Below are 23,717 nucleotides of genomic sequence, written 5' to 3'. Positions count from 1 at the left end.
TGTTGGGTCTTAAAGTAGATCACCTACCAGAATGCTTTCTATTAGGAATTATGTCAAAAAATATAAGAAAGATGAGCTTTATTTGATTATACATATTATTACTGCAGCAAGGATAACATTTGGCCAGAACTGGAAAGAGACAGTTATACCAAGTGAAGAAGAAGTAATAAACAAAATCTTACTATGCGCTGAAATGGATAAGTTAACTCTAGAAATGAAAAACAAAGATGGCATGCTACGCAATTTGGGATAAATTCTATCATTGTTGGGAGCAGAGAGGAAGGTCTTAAGTTGGGAAAGGAGTTGTTGAAAGGGTATATGATTGGATGAGATGAAAAGAAGATGAATGACGTTAGAAATGTATTATATGAACGAACAAATGTATATATGTATATAGTTGAATAATTATTTATATTAAAACATATATATACGCAATATTGACCCAAAATCACATCAAACCGACTTCACCATGTTCAATAGTTTTAATTGTTTTGTTTAATAAAATGTTTAAAAGAAAAAGAAAAAAGAAAAATCGTAAAATGGAGCAAAACTCACTTAACAAATGTATCACTTTCACAACAGAAATGTTGGGCTCAGTTGTGGTCATAAGTCGAGGAACACCTGTATATCTGAAAGAGATCTTCTTCTAATTAAATAATGCCTGTGCTAGCTTCAAATTCCAGATTTCTAACTGTTGGTGTTTTAGGGATGCTGTTAGCAGGTAGTGTTTAATTACTCTTCCCTTAATGTCTACATGACTAACCTTTTCTTTTTCTCTCTTCTCCCTTTCCCTTCCCCTCTCTCTCTTTTGCTTTAGAAGGAGATGGCCGGAAACTCAAAGGTGCTATCCAGCGGAGTACAGAAACTGGACTGGCCGTTGAAATGCCAAGTCGAACTATCCGGCAAGCCAGTCACGAATCCATCGAGGAGAGTATGAACAGCTATGGATCCGAAGGAAAGTAAGTAGTGAGCAAAGAGATGAACGAGCACAGGTTGAAAAAACGAGTGGCTCTACACTCTCTGCAACTCATGCTTTTGATGGTTTTCCACCAGAATATATATGTAAAGGTGGAGTTTCCTTTACTTCATGTGCATCACTTTATATTTGTTTATATGAAATGCATGAATCAATTTAGCCCCAGTTTGGGGAGTCTGTTTTTGAGTTCTTTATGGTTTTGTTTGTTTTCATCAACTGAAATAACTATTTAACTGTTTTCTTTATTTGTTTATTTAAAAAAACCACCCAGTCTCAATCATTGCTGCTCTTATTCCTAAGGCTGCCTTCAAAAAAAAAAGCTTTTTTAACATATCCAAGTGTTTTCTAGACAGACTTGTCCTTCTGGATGGTTTATAATGTTATCTTTAAACAACATGTGATATCTAAAAGTCACACATTCTGATAAACAAAGCTCTGAGAACAATCTAGTCACGTAGAGAAAGCAGTGAAGTTTCATATATTAAAATCCTATTTTTAAGGATCAGAGTTGGGTCTGCTCTGCTCTTCCCTAACAATTATATTTCTTCTTTATTCATTATTGATATTCTCAATTTTAGCAGCTGTGGCCTCTCAGTGTCTTTTTTATGGAAAAATCAGCAATATGCTGAATTCTTTCCTCCCACAAGATCCACATCACTCTCGCTCAGAGCCATTCTGCCTCATAAAAATCTGGCGGCAATCTGGTTGAATCTTTTAAGATCAAAGAAAAGTGATAAATCCATGCTGGTGCCTGCCAAGTAATGCTTGCATTACATAAACCATGTGCTTAATAATCTATTGTATCGATATCAAACTGATCTCATGCCCTCTTTTTTCTCCTTTTTGAAGATAGGAACAACATTGCCCATTCCTTGGTCCTCTGGAACTATCCCCATCCTTTTTGAGTTTCAGAGTTCATGGAACAGAACCCTGAAATGGCATCTTTCAAGGTCTTTCAAGACTCTTGGATGCAAATGGTTTGGTCCTAGGGGCATATTTATGGCAGTTTACTGTCTCTTTGCATATCTACAACTCTTTGCTTTATATTTTCTTGTTGTTTCTGCCTTGAGGTCCTGGGAGATACTTCCTCTTGCAGGGCAAGATTGAACCAAAGTATATATCCCCATCACCTGTAAATATCCTACTATATTATCTGAGCAGCATTTACATTTTTTTAAAAATCAGTTTAAATTCTTTTTTAACTCAAGATACCCCTTTTTTTGCTCTTTTAACCTACATTCCTTTGGCATGTTTGCTTTTCTGACTCTTTTTTTCCAGGTATGAGGCCCTTGCTGGTATTTCTGCTTGATGATTTCACTCATCTTCCATTTCCTACACTTTTCTTTTAACTCTTAGCTTAGTCAAAAGCTCCTGCACATCCATAGCATTTTTAATCTGCCCCTCACATTGCTTTCTTCTTATTGGAATAGTAATAATAATATTATCTGGATCTGCAGAGGACACAATTTTCCTCTTCTTCCTCCTTTCTCCAATTGCTCTTTATTGTATGTTCCATCCTCTTAGCAACAATTGTTGAGATAATTCCCCGTTAGGAGAATGAGCGCATACAGGGAGACATATTGAGAGTAGTGTTTGAATAATACACATACAGCACACAGATACACTGTACAGTAAATGTAGGTTTTTACTTTCAGAAACATTAAGCAAAGTTCAAAACACAGTCCAAAGTCATTCACAGGTTAAATCAGTCAGTTTTCAGTCCAGGGATAATCCAATAACAAAGTCCAGTGTCAAAAACAGTTCAGTATCAGACTTACATCAAATCCATAAATAACAATTAGGAGGAATGGCAAAACTCTCCAACAGAAGGAAAACAGAGATTCACTGAGACTTCTTCTGAGACTAAGACTAAGACAACCCAGGTTTCTGGCCCCATCTTATGGCTGTTTGAGAAACCACACCCAACTACAATTTTTACATTTTCTTAAAGATACGGTATTAAAATGTCTATCCTGGTTTATATATTTCCAACCCAAATAACTGTTAGGTGACTTATATTCCTAACATTCTCCCCTTTTGGGTAGGACAATATATACAACCTTACATTCTAAGTCCATAATCTTCACAGCAAGCCTTATGCTTTGTAGAGCCTTGAGCCTTTGTAAAATGATCTGCTATATTGTTTTCTGACATACAGTATTCCAGCTTAATCATTTTACTTTGCACACATTGTCTCACATTTAAATATCTTAAATCTGTGTGTTTCGTTCTTGTCTTAACATCAATATTTGAAGCCATCTGTATTGCTGATTGGTTATCTTCGTAAACTACAATAGTTAACACATGGTTGCTACACATTATGGCCTCACCGCACAGTGTTTCAGGTAAACCTGAATCAGATAACATAGTGCGAGTCATGGCTTGTAATGTTTGCCCTCTTCGTTCTACAAACGAGTTATGTTGTGGTCTGTAAGGTGCAGAACGTTTATGCTCAACATCAGCCAATTTCAACATAGTTTGGAATCTTTTGTTAACAAATTTAGTCCCATTATCAGTAACTAAAGTAATTACTTTACTTTTCATTTTTCTCTCAGCAAACCTTAGCCAGTTAGAGAAATGTTGGAATGTTTCTGTTTTGTTTTTTATAAGATAGCAGAAACCGTATCGTGAGTAATGGTCCATAATACTCAAAATATAGCAGGCACCTCCTAAACTTGGTTTCTTAGGACCAATTATATCAGCAAAAACAACCTCTAAAGGTTCTTTGGTCTTAAACCCATTTAGTCTGTTTGCAGGAATAACCTTACTTTTCTCTTGGCTACAAGCATTACAGTTTAAATACTTGCTACAGGGTTTCAATTTTACTCCCTCTGACAATTCAACAGTTTGTTTGAGCATTTTGAAATTAATGTGCCCTAGACGTCTGTACAGTAAATGTATACATTCATCATGTGGCTTAACATTGTTATAAACTGAGTTAGCCATCTTCAACTGGTCATCATGTATCGCATATAAATCATTCTCTAATGTAGCAGTAACACTTTTACCCTCTTTCTCTACTGTACAGTTATCTCCCCTAAAGGTTACTACATAACCAAGATTAACTAAAGCCCTTACTGATAACAAATTAAATTTCAGTTTAGGTACATATAACATAGTTAAATATTTGTTTATACAAGAACAATATGCAGTACCTTCACCTGATGCGTTCATCTTTCATCCATTTGCCAATGACACATGTTGCTTACTCGTAGACATCTTTACAAACCTTTCTCTATCTTTAGTAATGCACTGCGATGCTCCACTATCAACAGCCCACAAATCATGGTTTACAGTTGAATTGCTAGACATAGCTAAACTAACATTCTTCTTAGCCTTCTGGTGTTTACTAGTATTCTGTCTTTTTCCTTTCTTACAGAATCTGTGGTTTATATATTTCCAACCCAAATAACTGTTAGGTGACTTATATTCCTAACAACAATCTCCTAGCACCAGTTGCTGGGACTAATCTTCTTCCCAATGTTCCAATTTCTTGGACCACTCTGAACCAATGTCCCCCTATGCTGCAAATTTTCCCCATCAATTGGCTTAAAAACAGACACTTAAGCTAGTCAGCCTGTAATTATCTTGATCTCGTCTCCATTCCTTTTTAAAAATGGATATTAACACTGGCCACATTTAACAGATAACAGATAATCAGAGTTGGAAGGGACCTTGTGTAGATCATCTAGTCCAGGGGTCGCCAACCTTTTGGACCTTAGGGACCACCAAACTCATAATTTTAGATCCCATGGACCACTAACTGGTTCTGTGGGTGTGGCCTAATTTGTGGGTGTGGCTTGGTGGTCATGTGACTGGCTGGGCATAACTTGTATGTAAATATTATAAATATTTATATAAATATTGAATTCTTTATAAAAAAGTGCAACTTTTACACAAAATCAGGCAAAGCAGGCAGGCAGATTGAGTTGTTCACAGAATCACAGATTCATTCAGTGATCTATCTATCTGCCATTGGCTAGCTCGGTCTGTCACATAAAATTTGCTTGCAAGCAAATTCACAAAATTAACTCACAACACACCATGTATGTAAATATTGATTTTTTTAATAAAAAAGAGCAACTTTTACCCCAAATCAGGCAAAGCAGGCAGATTGAGTTGCTCACAGAATCATTGAGTGATCTATCTATCTGCCATCAGCTAGCTCAGTCTCTCAAATTTGCTTGCCGTGAGTCTGCACTGAATTTGCTTGCAAGCAAACCTTCAGTCCTAAGATTCGGCTGTACTTAAAAGCAGAGCCGAAGATCTAAAGACTAGCTAGAAAGCAAGAAATCCAACCATTTCCTGCTTCCTAGCTAATCTAAATCTCCCAGCACAGCAGAACAAATGATGGTTGGAAAAAGGAAAAATAGAAATTTAGCAGGAAAGTTTACTGGGTAAGGAGTGGGCGGGGAGGGTTCTTGAGGGCCATGTGGGCGGCGCAGCCTTGTGTTTCTGCACAGCCTGGATTAATTGCTTTGGAGGGTGCTCTGGGGGTGAGATTTCTTTGCGGCCCACCAAAATTTTCTCATGGCCCACCGGTGGGCCGCGGCCCACCGGTTAGCGACCGCTGATCTAGTCTACTTTCCAGTTTTCCAATATAAAGAAGGGTATGTTACCTGTTTTTATTTAAAAGTTCAAAATTTTACATTCACATTTTTGAAGATCGTATAGATGACTCTTATGTGGACTTAGTGATTGTCTTCAGTTTGTCAGTAAAATCTAGGTTTTGGATCATGTCAATATTTGCCTTATTCTTCTTTCTTCCTGAAAAGACAGTTGCAAATAATTCATTCAATCTCCTCTGCAGTCCTTATTTAATTTTTGTCAACCCTTTCACTGTCTTATCATTCAGTATTTTGTCTGCCTCACTAGTTAATTTCCTTCTAACTGATACATAGACAAGTGACTCAGTTAATTTTTGAAGGATGGTTTAACACTAAGAATCTTTACAGGGTTGATTTTTCTCATCATCATATTACCCTCATCACTACCATCAAGTTGTTTTGCTGGGCAACTACAATACAACTTACATTCTCCATGAAAATGTCTCCAGCAGATGATTCTCCTGTGTAATTTTAATAATGCAGCTCTGCTCTTTGTCTGTATTACAAAGCTGAGATGAAATAGGAATGCTTTTTTATGCCTTTAACGGTGCTAAAAGCTGTTTGCCATGTGACAGCAGATCTTCCTATTCAGGATTTTCTGACTTTTCCTCAGAAACAACAAACACCTTGCATCATCTCAGCAGCTTTATTGCACAGTGTGCTGCTTTTACTTTCCAGCTGTGATCAGAGGGGAGAAGGCAATAACAGTGCAGTTCTAAAAATAGTATTGCATCTGGATAAAATATAAAGTTATTCCCTTAATGGCATGCACCTGTGGTCTTGGCAGCAAAGTCATGAGAATAAGAGGAGGAATGAAAGAATTTTAAAAAGCTGCCTCATATTCTAGACCTTCTCTTGTATTGATCCATAAAGGGTTCTTTTACATTATGCTTAAAATGTCACATTTGAGGTATATTTAAATAAACTAATGGGATGTAAGCATAGTGTGAATTTGTGCTTACCTGGAAACACTCATTTTCATTCTTGATAGTTTGCTTCCCTGAGGGTTATATTTTCCTTAATGTAAAATGTCAGTTGATAGACATTTATGCCTCTGAAGTATTCATGTCATGGGATTAATAACTGTTAATAAAACAGACAAAATGATGGCTCCATAAAACACAATAAAAGCAGAATTATTACCATATACAATTATTACCATATAGAATTCCTTAGTGAAAGCTTTCAAATTAAAAGGTTAAGGTTCCCAAATTCAGACACAGTCTCAGGTTTCTGATAACATCTCATTGTTGCAAAATTTATTGGCAGTTGGTGTGAGATGTGAATCCTTAAATTTATTCCAGGAGCAATCTCTCTTTTATTTTCTAGATTTGACATAGTTTGCTGTACTAGAGAATATTCTATATTATTGCCTTTTCTGTGTTCAAAGAAGGAAGGCACTAAATAAATATTTGCCATGGAATCTCCATTTTAATTTCCTTTTCAACTGATTGCCAAAACCAATCAATGCTAAAGGATTAATAAAGAAGTGTTTGAAGTAAGATTTCAGTTAAGGCTAACTAAACCTATATCATGGGAAATAGTATTGTGCAATTATTTATTTAAGACAATATTTGATTGATTGATTATGTGCCATTAAGTAATTTTTTACTCCTAGCAACAACATATGTAGATTTTCTCCTTGATGATCTGTCCTTAACCTATTCTTTCAAGTCTTCCAACAATGCACTGATTGCCACTGTAATTTATTTAAGGTAATATTGCTAAAGAGGAAGTGCATTGTATTTATATGATGTAATTATGGAGTCCTTGATGCTCTCTGAGCTTGGTTGTTTATTTGCAAAAATTGATGTAATTTCATTTTTCATAACCTATGGTTTGAATTAATGCATCCAGAATATATGTGGTAATAATGACAATGCATCTTCTGTCTACTTTCCTCCATGGTCATGTGTTGTTATGGTTTAATATAAGAACTCATACTTTCCATGTTAAAAGTTCAACATACAGTCCTGGCATCTTCACTAAGGATTGAATCTTTCCTGATAGAAACATTGCTTAAAATACTAGGCTAGATCTGACATATTAGAATGCAGTTTTCAACCCTGACTTTAATATTCTTTCAAATAGGAGATTTGAATTCATAAAAAAAAATGCTTGAGTAAACTAACAAAGAGTTACATTGGCTCACCTCTCTTTTACATTGCTTCTACCTTGACATAGTTTATATGGAAATAAGTGCCCTTCATACATAAAGCCATGTAGCTATTAGAATATATATCTATATATCTATATATCTACCCTGTTTCTCCAACAATACGGCCTCCCCCAATAGGAAGTCCCAGCATGTTTTATAGGCATGAAATGAAATTAAGCCCCTCCCCCCAAATTAAGGCCTATATTAAAACATGCGAAATGGTGGGGAATGGTGGGGGGGGGGCTTGCTGTTAGGAAGTACTTTTGTTGCACACCCGGATATGGTGCTGCCTGCGTTGATACTAAGTGCCTCACCAACACCGAGGTCAACATCCAAGCCATTGCCGCCCACCCGCCCAAAGATGCAAGGGGGGGGGAATTAAGTCACCCCCGAAAAGACGGCCTAGCCATTTTTTCGGGGCTCAAAAAAAAAAAAAAAAGACCCGGCCTTATTATATGAGAAACACGGTATATATCTATATCTAATCTCTATCTATCTATCTATCTATCTATCTATCTATCTATCTATCTATCTATCTATCTATCTATCTATCTAGGACCTGATGTTTTTGAGGCTGCCTTCTGATTTCCAAACCATGTCTGACAGTCAGGAAGAAACCAGATCAAGTTACAGCAAAGCACCCTGCATGGGGATATCTTTATAAAGTGTTTATTAATTTCATCTAATGTGAAATGCAGAGCTAAAATGCTCACTGTTATTTGCTATTTACATTTATCTTGATCCATCTGCATTTGTTTCAAAGGTCTGAGTACAACTTATTTGCAGGATTACAGTAGTTTTTCCCACATGAATCTGCTTCCATACAGCATGATTTCATGCCAAACACATGAATTACATCTTACTCATGTAAGAAAGTCCACAGGACAGAGGTCACTTTGTGAAACGGCATTATCATGTTTATATTGAGGCACATACTGAGGTATGAAAACAAATATCCACCCAGTTAGAATTCTTCCTTTATTGAGGGCCATACCTGGAGTAGTGTTTACAACTCTAAGCAACATATTTCCAGAAAAATGCTGACAAACCAATCAAAGGATGGCAACAAAGATTTGGAACAGAAGATTGAAGTAGACATGATAACCATGCTTGGATCCATAAAGAAAAGCTATAGGGAAGCTGCCTGGGAACTATTTTCCATGCCCACAGAAACTAGAACCAGAAACAAAGGATTTAAATTGTAGCCAGCTAGATTTTTAAAAAATATAAGGAAAAAAATTGCAACAGCACAACAAAGTATCTATGGAGGCTTTGGGTTCTATAGTTCTGGAAGTTTTGAAGAAGAGGCTCTCTTGGACAATTATCCTATATATCACAGTGCATTAAGCAGACTACTACCGTGTTTCTCACAAAATAACGCCAGGCCTTATTTTTTTTGACCCCCGAAAAAACAGCTAGGCCGTCTTTTGGGGGGTGACTTAATTCCCCCCCTTGCATCCTCAGGTGGGTGGGCGGCGATGGCTTGGATGTTGACCTCGGCATTGGTGGGGCACTTCGTATCGGGAGACCTTCCGCCACCGTTGCTTTCCTTTCTCCCCGTGCCGCTGTGGCGTTTGGAGCCTCACCGCATAGTTTGGCACAGCCATGTGGCATTTGGTGCAGCCACGCGAGGCCGGCCAGGGCTCCTTCCTGCAAACTGAGCCCGGTGCGGACACTCGGCTGAGGACAGGGAAGTGAGGCCCAGCGCAGCTGACAGGCGGGCCCTTCTGCCCGGCAGCGGAGCTCTGGCCAAGGCAGCGATAGCACCCACCCGTCCGCGGACAGGGAGGTGAGGCAATGGCAGCGCTGCTTCCCTGGCCGGCAGGTCCGGCGGACAGAACCCGAACCCGCACATCATTTCCACCCCTCACCCAGCCCATCCCCATCCCCATGCATCTCCAAACGTGCCGGCAGCTCCAAATGCTGCAGCGGCATGGGCATCAGGCAGAGGCGCTCACTCAGCGGGGCTCAGCTTGGAGGAGGACACATCGCGGGCCGTCGCCTCGCCTCCCTGTCCATGGATGGGTGCAGGGAGGAGCCCTGGCCAGCCCTGTGTGGCTGTGCCAAACGCTGCGTGGCTGCACCAAACGCCGCGGTATTGCTCCAAACGCCGCAGCAGCACAGGGAGAAGGGAAAGCAACAGTGGCAGAAGGTCTCCCGATACGAAGTGCCCCACCAACGCTGAGGTCAACATAGACAGCACCATATCCGGGTGTGCAGCAAAGTACTTGGTGACAGTAGGGAGGTTGGTGGCGAGACATGGCGCTCCTAACAGCAAGCCCCCTGTCATTTCCCCCCATTTCACATGTTTAATGTAGGCCTTAATTTGGGGGGAGGGGCTTAATTTCATTTTATGCCTATAAATCATGCTGGGATTTTCTATTGGGGGAGGCCGTATTGTTGGAGAAACACGATAGATGATCTTTGTGATTCTAATATGACCATTCTATTATTCTAGTTGGATTGTATGTGATATATCAATACATGTCTAAAATTCCTTTATAGACTTACAGTCATCATTTTAGCTGGGAAGCATAAACTTAATTCCCAAATCCTTACAACCCTTTGCGTATTCAGTCTGTATAAAGATGGTCTTCAGAATCTTTTTATGACTCTTTCATGTATTGCTGCCTTTAGAACTCTGGATGCAGTGAAGAGAAGGACAAGATTTATATCAGAGTATCACTGCTGTTCTTTCAGATTTGGAACCAACTCTGATAGAAATTCAGTAGGCTTTTGTTGTTGTTTTGTTTTTTCAGCAGATTATTTTTGTTTTATTGTCTCTGTGGGATGCTTGCATCTTCCTACCGTGATTAGATATTGTACTGAAACGATTTATTTAGCCACCGTAGGAATAGACTGCTGAAGTAGACCTTTGCACTCATTCAGCACAATGTTTATGATGCTTTTATGAGAGTATATGTCTGAGGGAAGTTTTATTATTTTAATTATAATAATTCTTTTGAGAAGGAGGTTGATGTGGCCAGAAAGTGGAGTATAAGTGTTTAGATGAAATATAAGAGCCCTAATGTTTAAGAGAGCTTATGGATCATTGCAAATACAGAAAAGATAATTTTTCCACGCTATCCTATAACATTTACCTAGCCTACAATGTGCTAACCAGTCCACAGGATACCAACAGCACAAAAGTCTCATACATCCCACATTGAGTAATATTTAAAGGCTTTGTTTTCTAACTTACCACTGGCTTGTTTTGCTTGCTGAAGCTAAGAGAACCTTCTTTAGAATAACTCAACAGTCTGTCAACTGCAAGAAGAAGAGAAGAGGCATCTTCTTGTTTGATAAGGGGAAGTAAAAAGAAACCCATTATTCAAGGACACAGTCACTGTATTCCGCCTTCCCTTTCAGGTTTTATTTGAACTCTTAAAACAAAATGTTCTCTTGCTGCTTCCCTAGAGATTGTGTCAGCTTGTTTTTCATTTACTCCACTCAAAAAGGCAACTTGAGTGGCTGAAGAGCCTGCAGCTGTTTGTTACACATCTACTTGTGACACCATTTCTGTTCATAGCACATACAGGTGTGCTAAACACTAGAAAGTTCATCTGTGTGAAGCCCCCATCCAGTTGGACTAGTAGATAAAAGCAATGTGAATTATCCAGACTGCAAGAAGGTGTGCTTCATACCAGTACTAAGGATAAATAGAGAATCTGGGAAACTGAACATTTATTAAAAATAGATTTTCTCAACATGAGTTGAACCTATTCTTCCCAGGTTTGCCATGTCAACTAAATTCTCATTTGAAATAAACTTCCAGTAGATTTATCTACTCTCTTTTTGGTTGTTTATGTCTAAAGTTCCCTCCAACTTCATCACACTGGGCTACTTAAATGCAAAGTAATGGTAGATCCAACCTTGGATTGCAGAATATAAGGGGGATAAACTCCTGTAGACTTAGTTGCTCTCCTTTGGTTATTTATGTCTAACCTATTTTCTAGTCTTACATATCTAACACTTTTATTCCCAAGGAAACACATGCTCACATCTATGTAGTGGAACATGACTCCAGGTGGGGGCCTTCTCTATGTAATTAGAAATATTTCCTCTCTATAGATTTATAATGGTCATTAGTCACTGCAGAATCTAGCCAGTTCAATTTTTAAATGGGATTTCCAACAACTTTAAAGGATAATTGGCTGAGACATGCTGGTTTAGGAAAAAAAACTGACAAGGTGGTCCAGGGCTGCCTAACAATAAGGAGGAAAATTCTCTTGAAAATTGCCTGGGAAGAAGGGAGAACAGAAATACATTTAATTGTCTGAATTATATGACATCAGCAACAAGAGCTAATCCCTTTTAAGGAGCAAAGCAGTAAACAAAAAGCCAGTTCTAACAGATTATTTGCTCCATTTATTACATTAGGTAATCAGGCAACTCAGTGCCCACAGATTTTGTAAAAGACCAATTTTAGGGGAAAATATCTGGTGATGCAACATTTAACAATTAAGACCATGATTTTCACTGTCTTCTTTTCTGATCATTCATGTTTGCTTTATAAACCATGGCCCTTAATAAATAGTCTTCAGGAATAAGAGGAAGTTACTGCAATTCTCTTTCTTTCGACTGCATATAACTACCTTTTATTCAGCTTCAATTCTCAGGTCAAGGGGATGAACAGAAGTATGAAATTCACAGCAATTATAAACAGTATTCTTGGCATTGGACATCCATTAGCATGCTCTCCGTTACATTCCTTCTCATTGGTGATGGCAATTTGAATTCACTTATATGTTGAAAACTCACTTACTTCACTTCCATTTGGCAAAATTATTGGGGCTTCTGACAATTAAATGCCCATATGCCACAGTTGCTAGTAGATTTTTAGACCCTTGTAGTTTTGATGCTATCCAGAAATCATCCATAATTTTGTAATTCATAACTGGTGTATAATTATCTTCCCGACCAACCCAAACCACAAAACGATGATTTGAACTTCTCATACTTAGGTCTCTTTCAGCAACCTGTTCTGTGGGTGTGGCCTAATTTGTGGGTGTGGCTTGGTGGTCATGTGACTGGCTGGGCATGGCTTGTATGTAAATATTATAAATATTTATGTAAATATTGACTTTTTTATAAAAAGAGCAACTTTTACCCAAAAGCAGGCAGGCAGATTGAGTTGCTCACAGAATCACAGATTCATTCAGAGATCTATCTTTCTGCCATCGGCTACCTGAGTCTGTCACTTAAATTTGCTTTCAAGCAAACTCATAAAATTTGCTAGCAAGCAAACTCACAAAATTAACTCACAACACATCCTGTATGTAAATATTGAATTTTTTATTTTAAAAAAAGAGCAACTTTTACCCAAAATCAGGCAAAGCAGGCAGGCAGATTTAGTTGCTCACAGAATCACAGATTCACTTAGAGATCTATATATCTGCAATCTATTGCCTGAGTCTGCACTGAAAAATAGAAGCTTCAGTCCTAAGGAAGGTTCAGCTGTGCTTTTAGATTAGCTAGAAAGCAAGTAATCCAACTATTTCCTGCTTTCTTGCTAACCTAAATCTCCCAGCACAGCAGAACAGCTGATGGTTGGGGGGAGGAAAAATAGCAACTCAGCAGGCAAGTTTCATAGCATGCATGCCAGGTAATGAGTGAGTGGGCGGGGCGGGGCCAGCCAGTGGCACGATTTGCTGGTTCTCTGGCAGGTAGAATCCCACCCCTGGTGAGAGTGTGTTTTGCGCCATGTGTAGACCATTTCCAAAAACCCTCAGCGGTGCCCCCCAGACAGCTGACAAGTGCCGCGCGTGGTTGCACAGCGTTTCAAATTCCTCTTCTTTCCTGCTTTTTCAACCTCAGCTGTGCCATGCAAAGCAGCTGAGGTTGAAAAAGCAGGAAATAAAGGACAGCCAAGAGCCTGGGTGGGTAGCTGGGCCAAACAGAGCAACAGACACCAAACCAGTTCTTCAGAGCTACTGGTTCTATAGAGCTACTGCTCTTCAGAGCTACTGGTTCTATAGAACCGGGCCGAACCAGTAGCATCCCACCCCGGTGTCCTTGTATTTCATTTTACATCCAGCAGCAAGCCTGTAATTCTTCCTACACTTTTCCAATGTCATGCTTTTTTTTTTTAATTAATGACCACTAGGCTAGAATTTTCTTATTATTCTCTTTCAATTTTGTAGGATTAAAAAGGGCTTGCTGGATGGAATATTGACAAGAATGGTGCACAGAGGTGCTATTCAACCAGTTCGCACCTATTCGGGCGAACTGGTAGCGATTATTTGGCATGGGTCGCCGAACCGGTGGCAATCACTGGCTGGCCACGCCCCCAACCCGGTCACCTGGTCGCTCACTTGCAATCACTCTCCTAGCTTTCTGTACCCCACGTCCTCTTTCTCCCCGGGGAAAAGGAAGAAAGGCATGGACGCTGCAAGTATCACTTTCCCCGTGTGAGTTAAAGTGTCTGGAGTGAGAAAGTGTGGTCTGACAAAGCAGGTGGGGGAATCCACTCAAGTCTTGGAGAAATTTAAAGGAGCTGCTTCCAAAATGCTTGTCTGTTAAGTGCTCTGTGTGTGTGTGTGTGTGTGTGGTGTGTGTGTGTGTGTGTGTGTATGTGAGAGAGAGACAGAGAGACAGAGAGAGAGAGAGAGACAGAGAGACAGAGAGAGATAAAACTCTGTGCTATTATTTTTAATTGTTCCATTATTTATCATGTGTTAATATTTTACACTGTCCCTACACCTAGAGTAATTTTTCTGCCTTTCTTTTGCCCAGGGCTACCACATATTTTTCAGGGTTTACATGCATTCAACGTCAATAGTCCAGAGCATAAAATACACATGTGTTTAACAAGAGTTGAAAGGGACCTTGGAGGTCTTCTAGTCCAACCTCCAGCTCAGGCAAGAAAACTGAGGTTGCCAAACTCTGAGTAGAAATCCTGGGAAAGGTGTTAGAATAATACTTAGAAGGGACCTTGGGGTGAACCCTATACCATTTCAGAGAATTGGCTGTCCAGTCTTTTCTTCAAAACTTCCAGTGTTGGAGCACCCAGAACTTCTGGAGACAGGCAGTTCCACTGGTTCTCACTGTCAAAAAGTTTTTCCTTAGTTTTAGGTTGCTTCTCTCTGTTCAGTTTCCATCCATTGCTTCTTGTTTGCATTCTGCTTCTTTGGAAAATACATTGTCCCCCTTTCTTTGTGGCAGCCCCTTAAAAACCTGTTGCCTATCACACTCTTGAGTAAAGCATGTGAGCCATTTCCTCCTTTCAGTGGTCCATGAAAGTACATCTATAGTATGCAGATAATAAAGTCAAAAAAGGTGAACAACATTTTTACAGAGCTATAGATAAGTTGAGGCTGGGTGAGAAGGAATGGCTGGGAGGGGAGGGGCCAGGTGAGGCACCCCTTGATGTGAGTGACATTGAGTTGGCCATGCCCACCCAGTCACATGACCACCAAGCCATGCCCACCCAGTCACATGACTAACAAGCACGCCCACCCAGTCACATGACCACTAAGCCACACCCACCCAGTCACATGACCACAAGCCACACCCACCAAATAAGCCACACCCACAGAACCGGTAGTAACAAATTTTGAATTCCACCACTGATGGTGCAAGATTTTGTCGCATGCTTTAGTTTTAATCTGGTGACATGAAATATGGGAATATTCTCTTTCCACGTAGCATCATTTTCCCAAGGTCATGATTGGAATCTTACTGAATCTTTAATGGAAGATCCTTTGATTGAACTTGAAACTCTTTACACAGAAAACCAGGGTAATCTTACTAAGTTTAAGGCCTCTGCTTGCTACAAAAATGCCATAATGTAAGCCCAAGTAAGTAACCAAAAGACAGGACTTTTGAATGTCAGCGAGGAAGATCATCAACCTGCTTTTGCTACATGAATATTTTTTTGAGATATGGATCAATAGCTGATTGGGAGAATTTAAGAAGCTGAATACTAAGTTCTTGGTCTGGCACTGCATAGCAGTGCTGGGCATGCAAGATCTTAGAAGAGCATTAAAAATAGATCTGAAAAGAGGTCACAAACTCCACACAGTCAAGAAAAGAAATTAATGATATGTTGGACTAAACTTAGCTGTGCAAAAGATGCTTTCCACCTGCTAATGTGTCACATTTGGCACATTGAAGGGGAACTGCTTCCACTTGGGATTTCTTCAAAGCCATTCCATGCTGCAGGCAATTTCTTTCATTAGGCTCTTTGAAGACTATGACTTTCCAAAATAAGAGTTTAAAAGCAGGTCAAGAATACAGATAATTTATAAGTATGGAAAAATATCATTAAATCCAACAAAGAAAACAAGGTGATCTGTTTGAATATCTATCTGATTTATGGCACAGAATAAATGTGATGCTGAGAGACATTGGAGAATATTTACATATAAAAAATGTCAGGTTCAACTAGGACAGGGGTGTCAAACTTGCATCGCCACAGCAGCGTCATGTGACGTATCGCGATTTTTTTCTCCTTCGCTAAACTAGGCAGGGGTGTGGCCAGCGCATGACACATCAACCCCACGGGAAGCGACTTTGACAACCCTGAACTAGTAGCAGAACAGCAGGTCAACCAAGGTGGGATTAGCCACTAGGTAAGCATTAGTGAATTGATTAACCTAGTATTGTCATGAATAACTGCAACATCTGTAACACTAACAAAGTCTGTTTAACTTTATTGTTGATGCTGCTGTTGCTTCTATTTGTACATGGTTACGTTTGTTCCACATGCTTTGTTGATATTTAATATGTTTGTGCCACTTTCTGTAAAAAAGCCTCTCAAAATGGTTTACAAAACAAAGAATAAGAGAAATACACTAAAAATATATGAACCATAAATGGAAATGGGAAAAACACTGGAAAAAGGTAATCTAATGTTCAAATAGAGAATGTCTAGGTGAACAGTGGGGTTTTCAGCAGAGATCTGAAAGATGATGTAACAATTGGCACATCATGAATTGCAGGAACAAGATTATTTTGGAGCATAGATGCCACTCAAGATTGGTCTTCCATGAAAGTGAAATCTGTAGATCTGTGAAATCCCCATATTATTTAGCTGTTCTTTTTGACAAGCAAGCTTCCCAATTTGCACACTGAAGAACTACATGATCTTGTCATGATTTATTCTTAGTTTATTGGCTCTCATCCATCTCATTGCTTTTCTTCAGACTCTAGTTTGGAACATGTTGACATTCCTGATTCATGTTATATGGAGGAATATAGCATCATCAGCATATTGATAACACCTGCCAGAGATCTTTTGATATACATGTTAAAAATCATTGAAGATTAATAAGCTGTCTGTGGTACTCCTGTTAATCACTTAATGTTCATGTTTATGCCTGCAACTAAGAGCAGAACTAGTGAGCACTTTCGTAACATCAGGTTTTTTTGACTTGAATTCTTCAAAAGTAGTGTCAATCAATAGAGAATTCCCTTCTCTTCCAACATAGGAAAAAAATAATCATTGATGGTAGCCCTGGGAAACAAAAATCCCCTAACCTCCCAATCCATGCCAAAGGGAAATAAAACATACTGCTTATGCCCACTCCATGCTCCCATCTATGTCAATATTTCAGATGGTGTGCATTTGTCTGCTAAAAAAATACCAGATCATTTTAAAATTCTAAAACTGGGAGGCAGGAGGAAGCAAAAGAGAAAATGGTCTCCTCATTTTAAAAGCCTAGCTTTTAAAACAAAATACGAACTGTACTACAATTTCAAATAAGAAATGGCTAGTCCAGAAATAAGTCAGTTTAGCAATCCATCACAACCAATCATGAAAGAATCAGAGATTATTGCAAATTTGCAGATTCCAGACATGCATTTGTTCTTTATGTATCCTCTGGTTAGCATGACATAGTAGAACTACCCACAATCATCCTCAAAATACCATTTTTGAAGATGGTCTGATCCAAGGTTTCAGCTTGTAATTTTAAAAGTAAGAGACAGCTTGAAGCTATCTAATTCAAATGAAACTGCAAGTCTGCTTTCACTAGCCTGATTTTCCCTGGAATCTGTGTTGATTCCTAGTGACTGCATGGATTAGTACCTGCAATTTTCTTAGAGTTTCAGAAATGGTTTGCCTTGCCTCCTTCCTAGGAGTGAGAGGGTGGCTGGCTGGCCAGATCACCCAATTGGCTTCCTGCCTAAAGTGGGATTAGAAATTATCATTTCCTAATTTATTGCCTGGTACTTTAACTACTACATCAAACTGGTTCTCCAAATTTTTATATACATCTATAAATCAGTGCCTATAAACCTGGATTATACCACATTAGAATACATTTTATTTTTTTAATAAAAATTTTATTTGGGTTTTCACAAAACATAATACAAGTAAAATTTCTTTTTTTGAGAATAGCATGGTCCCGAGTTATCACTTCTCCATACAGACACAAATTCAATTTCATATTCTTCTTTGTGTTCTATTTCATATCTTATTACTATTTTAACATTTTCTCAATAATTTTTCCCTTCCCTTAGTTTTCTCAATCTTACTTTTAATTATCTCATTCCTTTATGAATTCAATTATATATATATATCTTTTTCTAAATTTCAATATCTTTCTAATCATTATATTTATACTTTTGTCTGTCCTGTTTCAATTTCATATTTTCTTTTCTCATTAAACAAAATTTTCCCCTGTAGTTACTGATTGGAGTATGACACCTTTACATCTTTTAATTTTTATCCCTTCAACTCTTATTTAAACTTCAATTTATGCCTTTACAATTATAACATTCAATATAACACATAACTTCCAGTCGAATTCTGCTTGGTACATTCTTAAAATACGTACTAAGTTCTTAAAGAAAAATATATATATATATAACAATAATAAATAAAATACTTATTCTATTCCAATTCAGCTCTATCATTAATGTTAGTTATAATCTTTAACATCTTTAACATTTCTTTTCAATAGGATATCATACTTCTAGGAACACTTATAATATTTCCATATTTTTTTCCTATTTCTTTCATATTCCTCTTCACTTAAATTTTTATAACACATTAATGATAATTAAAATGTTCCCCTCCTTTCCTCATTCCATTCTCTCATTCTCTTTATTTCATTTATTTATTAAACATTCCATTACATTACAATGAGTATTTTACCTATCATTTTAATCACACTTGTTTCATATTTTCAAAGTTCATTTCTATTTCTAATATAACAATACAATCTTATGTACCCTTGCAGAATCCCCCTTTCAATTAAATTTTCACCCATTGTGTCTGTGTCTTCTAAATAGGCTTATACCCTTAATCTTTGTATGTTTTCCCCGTTTCTCTATGTCCTGTTTCTGTCCTTTATAATTTCTTTTCCTTTCCTTCTTCCCCCTCTTCTTCTCCCTTCCCTTTTTCTCCCCTTCTCTCTCTAATTCTGATTCTCTCTTCTGCAATCCTCTCTTCTGTTTCTTCCTAATATTGTAATTACTTTTCAAACTATTCTTTTTTGGGGTTCTTTTTTCAAATCTTAAATTTTTCACTCTCTTTCCCTCCCTTTCCTTTCTTTTCCCCGGATAGAAATACTTGGTCATTGAAGATGCCTTCTTCTTTGTCCCGCCCTTCTTGTTCTACAGGCATTTCTTGTTTCTCATAGTAAAGGATCTCCATTTCTAAAAACTGAAATACGAAGCCAAAAGAACCTCTTCCTTCTTGTGCATCTTCTTTCTGTTTTTTAAGTTCCATTCTCAATTCTTCCAAGAGTGATACCATTTTAAAAACTTTTAAACAACTACTCGATTAATTTTAGTCCTTTAGATCCAATAGCCAAAAATCCAAAAATCACCAAATAATCCAAATAATCCAAAGGTGTTTTTTCTTGCTTCTTTTTTCCACTTTCTCTTCCTGGGGTTCTCTTATCTTGTTACAAAGTTTCAGTTAAAATGTATCTTTTAGGAATCTTGTTAAAGTTTCACTGTTAATTCCTTTCACTTCCAGGTGGTCTCCTCCCTTTTTCCAGATCCCACCCTTTTGTTGTTTTCCTTCTTTTAAAAGTTTTTGAGAATCCAGAAATCTTTATTATCCCTTTGACATTTTATTTTCAGCTTAAATATCTGTTAATGTCAAAGTGGATTTTTGCCAATTTCTTGCTTAAATCTCTTAGTTGTCAATATACGGAAGTAAAGAAAAAAAATGAAATCCTTTCCCTTCCCTCTCTCATTCGCCGCTTCAAAGTCTTCCTTGTGAGCAATGTTATTCTTTATAATTCAAATTCCAGGGTACCTTATATTGTTTCTTTTTCAGTTCAACCCGGTCAGCCAAAATTTTCTCTTCTTATCTTCCTCCTGCACATTCTTTTCCGGTCGAGTTCTTCTTTGAGGTGGCCATTTCTGACCACCGCTGCAACCGCCTTCGGGAAAGGGAGTAATGGCCAGTTGGGGAGGAGAGATGCGACTCTCCTTGACCCTGCTGGCAGTCTCCCCCCCTTCACCACCTCTATGGGGTGGCTTAACTCCGAAACCAGCCAGCTTGGGGAGCTCTAGCAGCGAGCACATTTCAAAACCGTGCACGATCACGGATTTCGGTCTGTCACCGAAGCAGACATTAGAATACATTTTAGTAGTATAGTGTTCTGTGATCCCAGCAATGGGAAGTTGTCCCTTTTATCTAACAGTCTGGTTTTTTTCTTTTTATCTGGCAGGCAGTAGGAGATGTAGAAAATATGAAGTGGAAATTGCAGTAGCCACAACTGTCTCATAAAAACTTAGGGTTAGAAGGGATCTTGGACAGTGGTGGTTTTCAGCCGGTTTGCACCGGATCAAGCGAACTGGTAGCAAGGGTTTGGCATGGGTTGCCAAACTGGGGTAACTTCTGGCTGCCAACACCCCCAACCCTGTTTCCTGGTCGCCGCTCACTTGCCCCGCCTGCCCGATGCTCGCCTGTCCAGTCACTCCTTAAGATATTTCTTGTTTTTTTTTTAACCTCCCAACCTTCTTATTGCTTCACCCAGGAGGCTCCTCTGAGGCCAGGAAGGCCTCAAAACAGAGTGTGGAGGGGTGCTGCGTGCCCCTCCTATGCTCCATTTTTTTTCTTCCTGAGCCTCAGGGGAGCGTTCTGGGAGCAAAAATGCGCCCCACCAGAGGCTCCCGAGGCCAGGAAGGCCCAAAAATGGGGTGGGGGGCTGCCAAAAAAAGAGCCATGCCCACCCAATCACATACCATGCCCACCTAGCCACGGCCACCTAGCCATGCCCACAGAACCGGTACTGATCTTGGAGGTCTTTTAGTCCAACCTCCTGCCCAAATAACTGCCCAACCTTTGTTTAAAAACCTCTAGAAATAGAGCAGCTATGATTCTAGGAAACAGGCTGTTCCACTGATGAATAGAAAATTCACAGAAAATTCCTCCTCATTTTGGATTGGATCTTTCTCTATGAGGTTTCCGTTTGGTTGGTTCGTGTTTTAACTTTTGGCACTACAGAGAATAAATTCACATTCTCTTCCTTGTGATAGTCATTCAAGTATTGAAAGATTGCTATCATCTCTACCTTTAAGATAAAGGAAACCTGCCCGGTTCTTTTAGGAACTATAGGATTTCACTTCCAAGCACTTCATGTCTCTCTATATCCTTTCCAGTTTCTCAGCATCCTTCATGGATTGTGGTGACCAAAACAGGATACAATCTGACCAATGCAGCAGAGCCTGAAACTATCACTCTCTGTGATCTTATATCTTATATTCCATTGGTTCTTTTGGTAGATATGGCGCTCTATTGGTTCATGTTCAATCTTCAGATTCCTAGGACATCCACATTCTTTTCACAAGTACTATCATGCTTTTTCCAAGTCAGAAGCCACTTATAATATTTATAACAGGGGAAAAATGCAGCAATGCTTTAATTTGTTAACAGCTCCTAATTCTAGTAATTGATTGTCTAAAGTGGCCAAGTGGTCAGATGAATGTGGGCAAAAATTATATAGCCAAATCAGAAAGATTTGGGATTGCTATTGTTACCCACTTTCTAATAAACATGATTTGGATTTTTACCTGTTTTTTCCACCAAAAAAAGGATTCTTATTTTGCAGTCATCTCAAAGTTCCATTAGCAAAATGATTGCTACTTCCCCTCTTCAGTCTTCTCTCTCTTTCTTCCCCTTCTGCAGGGTGCTGGAAAAATGCAAACCTCATAAGGTCACTGAAAATTATATTAGGTGTGTGTTGTGATCAAATTTCAAGTGAGATTATTTAACATTGTGGTGGAATGTTGTTCAGAGACACAACAGGGAGGTATATTTCCCAAGGAGCAAGGGGGCTGTTCATTGTGGAAGTTTTGATGTATAGGAAGAGAGCCAAGGTAACCCTCCCTAACCTTTTACAGAGTACATGTAATAATTTGTGCAAATTTGTGCTTAAGTCTGGCAAGATTCCTGTCTATAGGTGAGCAACAGTACTTGGAAGTAACTTCTCATGTCATTCTTGATTCCTTGCACCTCACAAACCTACAAAAAAAAAGTCCCCAGTGCTTGACTGAGGATAATGTGACCTTATTTCTCATTCACACCCTCCTTTTCTTGCTGATAGCTTTCTTTCCGCTACAGTGGCCCAGCAACCCTCTCTGCCCTCTGCTGACCTTGTTCAAACCTGATGACACAGCACTTATTGGTTCATCAGCTCAGGGCAGGTTTTTCCATCAGTATAAAGTTTTGAGGAGGACTTTTCCTAAAGCCATCTGATCTAATTTTCTTTAAAAATCATTAACATGCTGCTGAAAATGAGTACATTATTAGTTGTACTGACTAGAAGGCAAAAATGATAGAAGGCAAGAGATTGAAGGGATTTAAAAGAGGTGGCTCATTGAGTTTAGTTTTGTTTTTGTTCCTTGCTTGCATATGTAAAGATCAGAGAGCCAAGCACAGAGGACAAAGCCTTTGTTAAATAAAGAATGCAGAGGTTTCTTCAGGTCTGGTAGAATTAATAGAACTGTGAACTTCATATTTTATGTAATAGAGAATAAGTAGAGCCTCTCCCCCTCCCAATCAATTTCCTTCTTCCCTGATTTATCTTTTCTGGAATGCACAAGAAGCAATTTGTCTTAATCCTTTTGGTTGGGGTTCTTTTTTTTGTGGAGGGGGGGGGGACCTGTCTACAATTTAGTTAAGTGCATCAAGTCAGTGTTGACCTCCAGTGACTGCATGGATAAATCTCATCTCAACCTGTCTCTAGTAATAGTCTGGACCTTCTGGAGTTTCTTTTAAGAATATTTTCACTTAATATCACTACTCCATTTTGTCTCTTTAACTTCCCTTTATTTCCAGTTTCCTCTACCTAAACATGTACGTACACACAAACACATACATGTATGTACACACACTATATATATTAGGGCCATTAAGCATTGCATCTTAGGTACAAAGTATGGTAGCTTGGAGTCCTTTCCCTACTGCTGATTTAAGGTGATGCCCATCTTGATCCAAGATGGCGCCGACAATTGCTGCCTCGGTGAAATGCTCTTTAATGGTTTCTTTATTCTTTATTATTCTCTGCAATTCACTATGGATGTCATACTCACGAGACTATCTGCTAAGAATTGGGCAATGTTTCTTTAAGGAGCAGCTTTCTGATTTCTCACCCACCCCCCACCCCCCAGTCTTTGCAAATGCTGAGGAGATTCTAACTAATTCCCTGGTGCTATGGATTACAACAAACAAAGGAAAGAAGCGGCAGTGCCAAAAAAGGAGATGAGATAAAAGAGCAGGAATTTTAAATAGACTAAAGAATGGGGGGGGGGCTCTCCCTTTAATCTTTCTGACTAATTTACGCTAACTTGCTAACAAGATGGATGAAATTCTCCTTTTAAATAGATGCAATTCTGATTTCTACAATTCAGCAGTTCTCTGTTTTACTGAAACCTGGCTTAATGCAGAAATTCATGATGACAACAGCATATACATCCCAGGATTTCAGATATTTAGATCAGCCACTCTCTTTATATCATCCAAACATCATTGTACTGACATAACAGTAATGAGGATAGGTTTTGTACTATC

General features: G+C 38.7%; 1 protein-coding gene across 2 annotated transcripts in view; it reads left to right on the top strand.

Annotated features, from left to right (window-relative positions):
• The window catches only part of RIMS4 (regulating synaptic membrane exocytosis 4), a 108,776-nt gene that overhangs the window by 67,125 nt on the left and 17,934 nt on the right, over positions 1-23,717 (top strand). The window contains exon 2 of one of the 2 annotated variants that reach the window (XM_026664878.2): positions 821-959. In XM_026664878.2, coding sequence (XP_026520663.1) covers positions 821-959 — 139 coding nt within the window. Of the gene's footprint in view, positions 1-817; positions 960-23,717 lie in introns of both variants that reach the window. The other variant, XM_026664877.2, reaches the window with a different exon arrangement.

This window comes from Notechis scutatus, chromosome 3 (assembly GCF_049901735.1).
Source record: "Notechis scutatus isolate UNSWTSFEM ecotype Mainland chromosome 3, rNotScu1.2, whole genome shotgun sequence".
Lineage (NCBI taxonomy): Eukaryota > Metazoa > Chordata > Lepidosauria > Squamata > Elapidae > Notechis > Notechis scutatus.
This window is presented reverse-complemented; position numbering and strand designations above follow the sequence as displayed.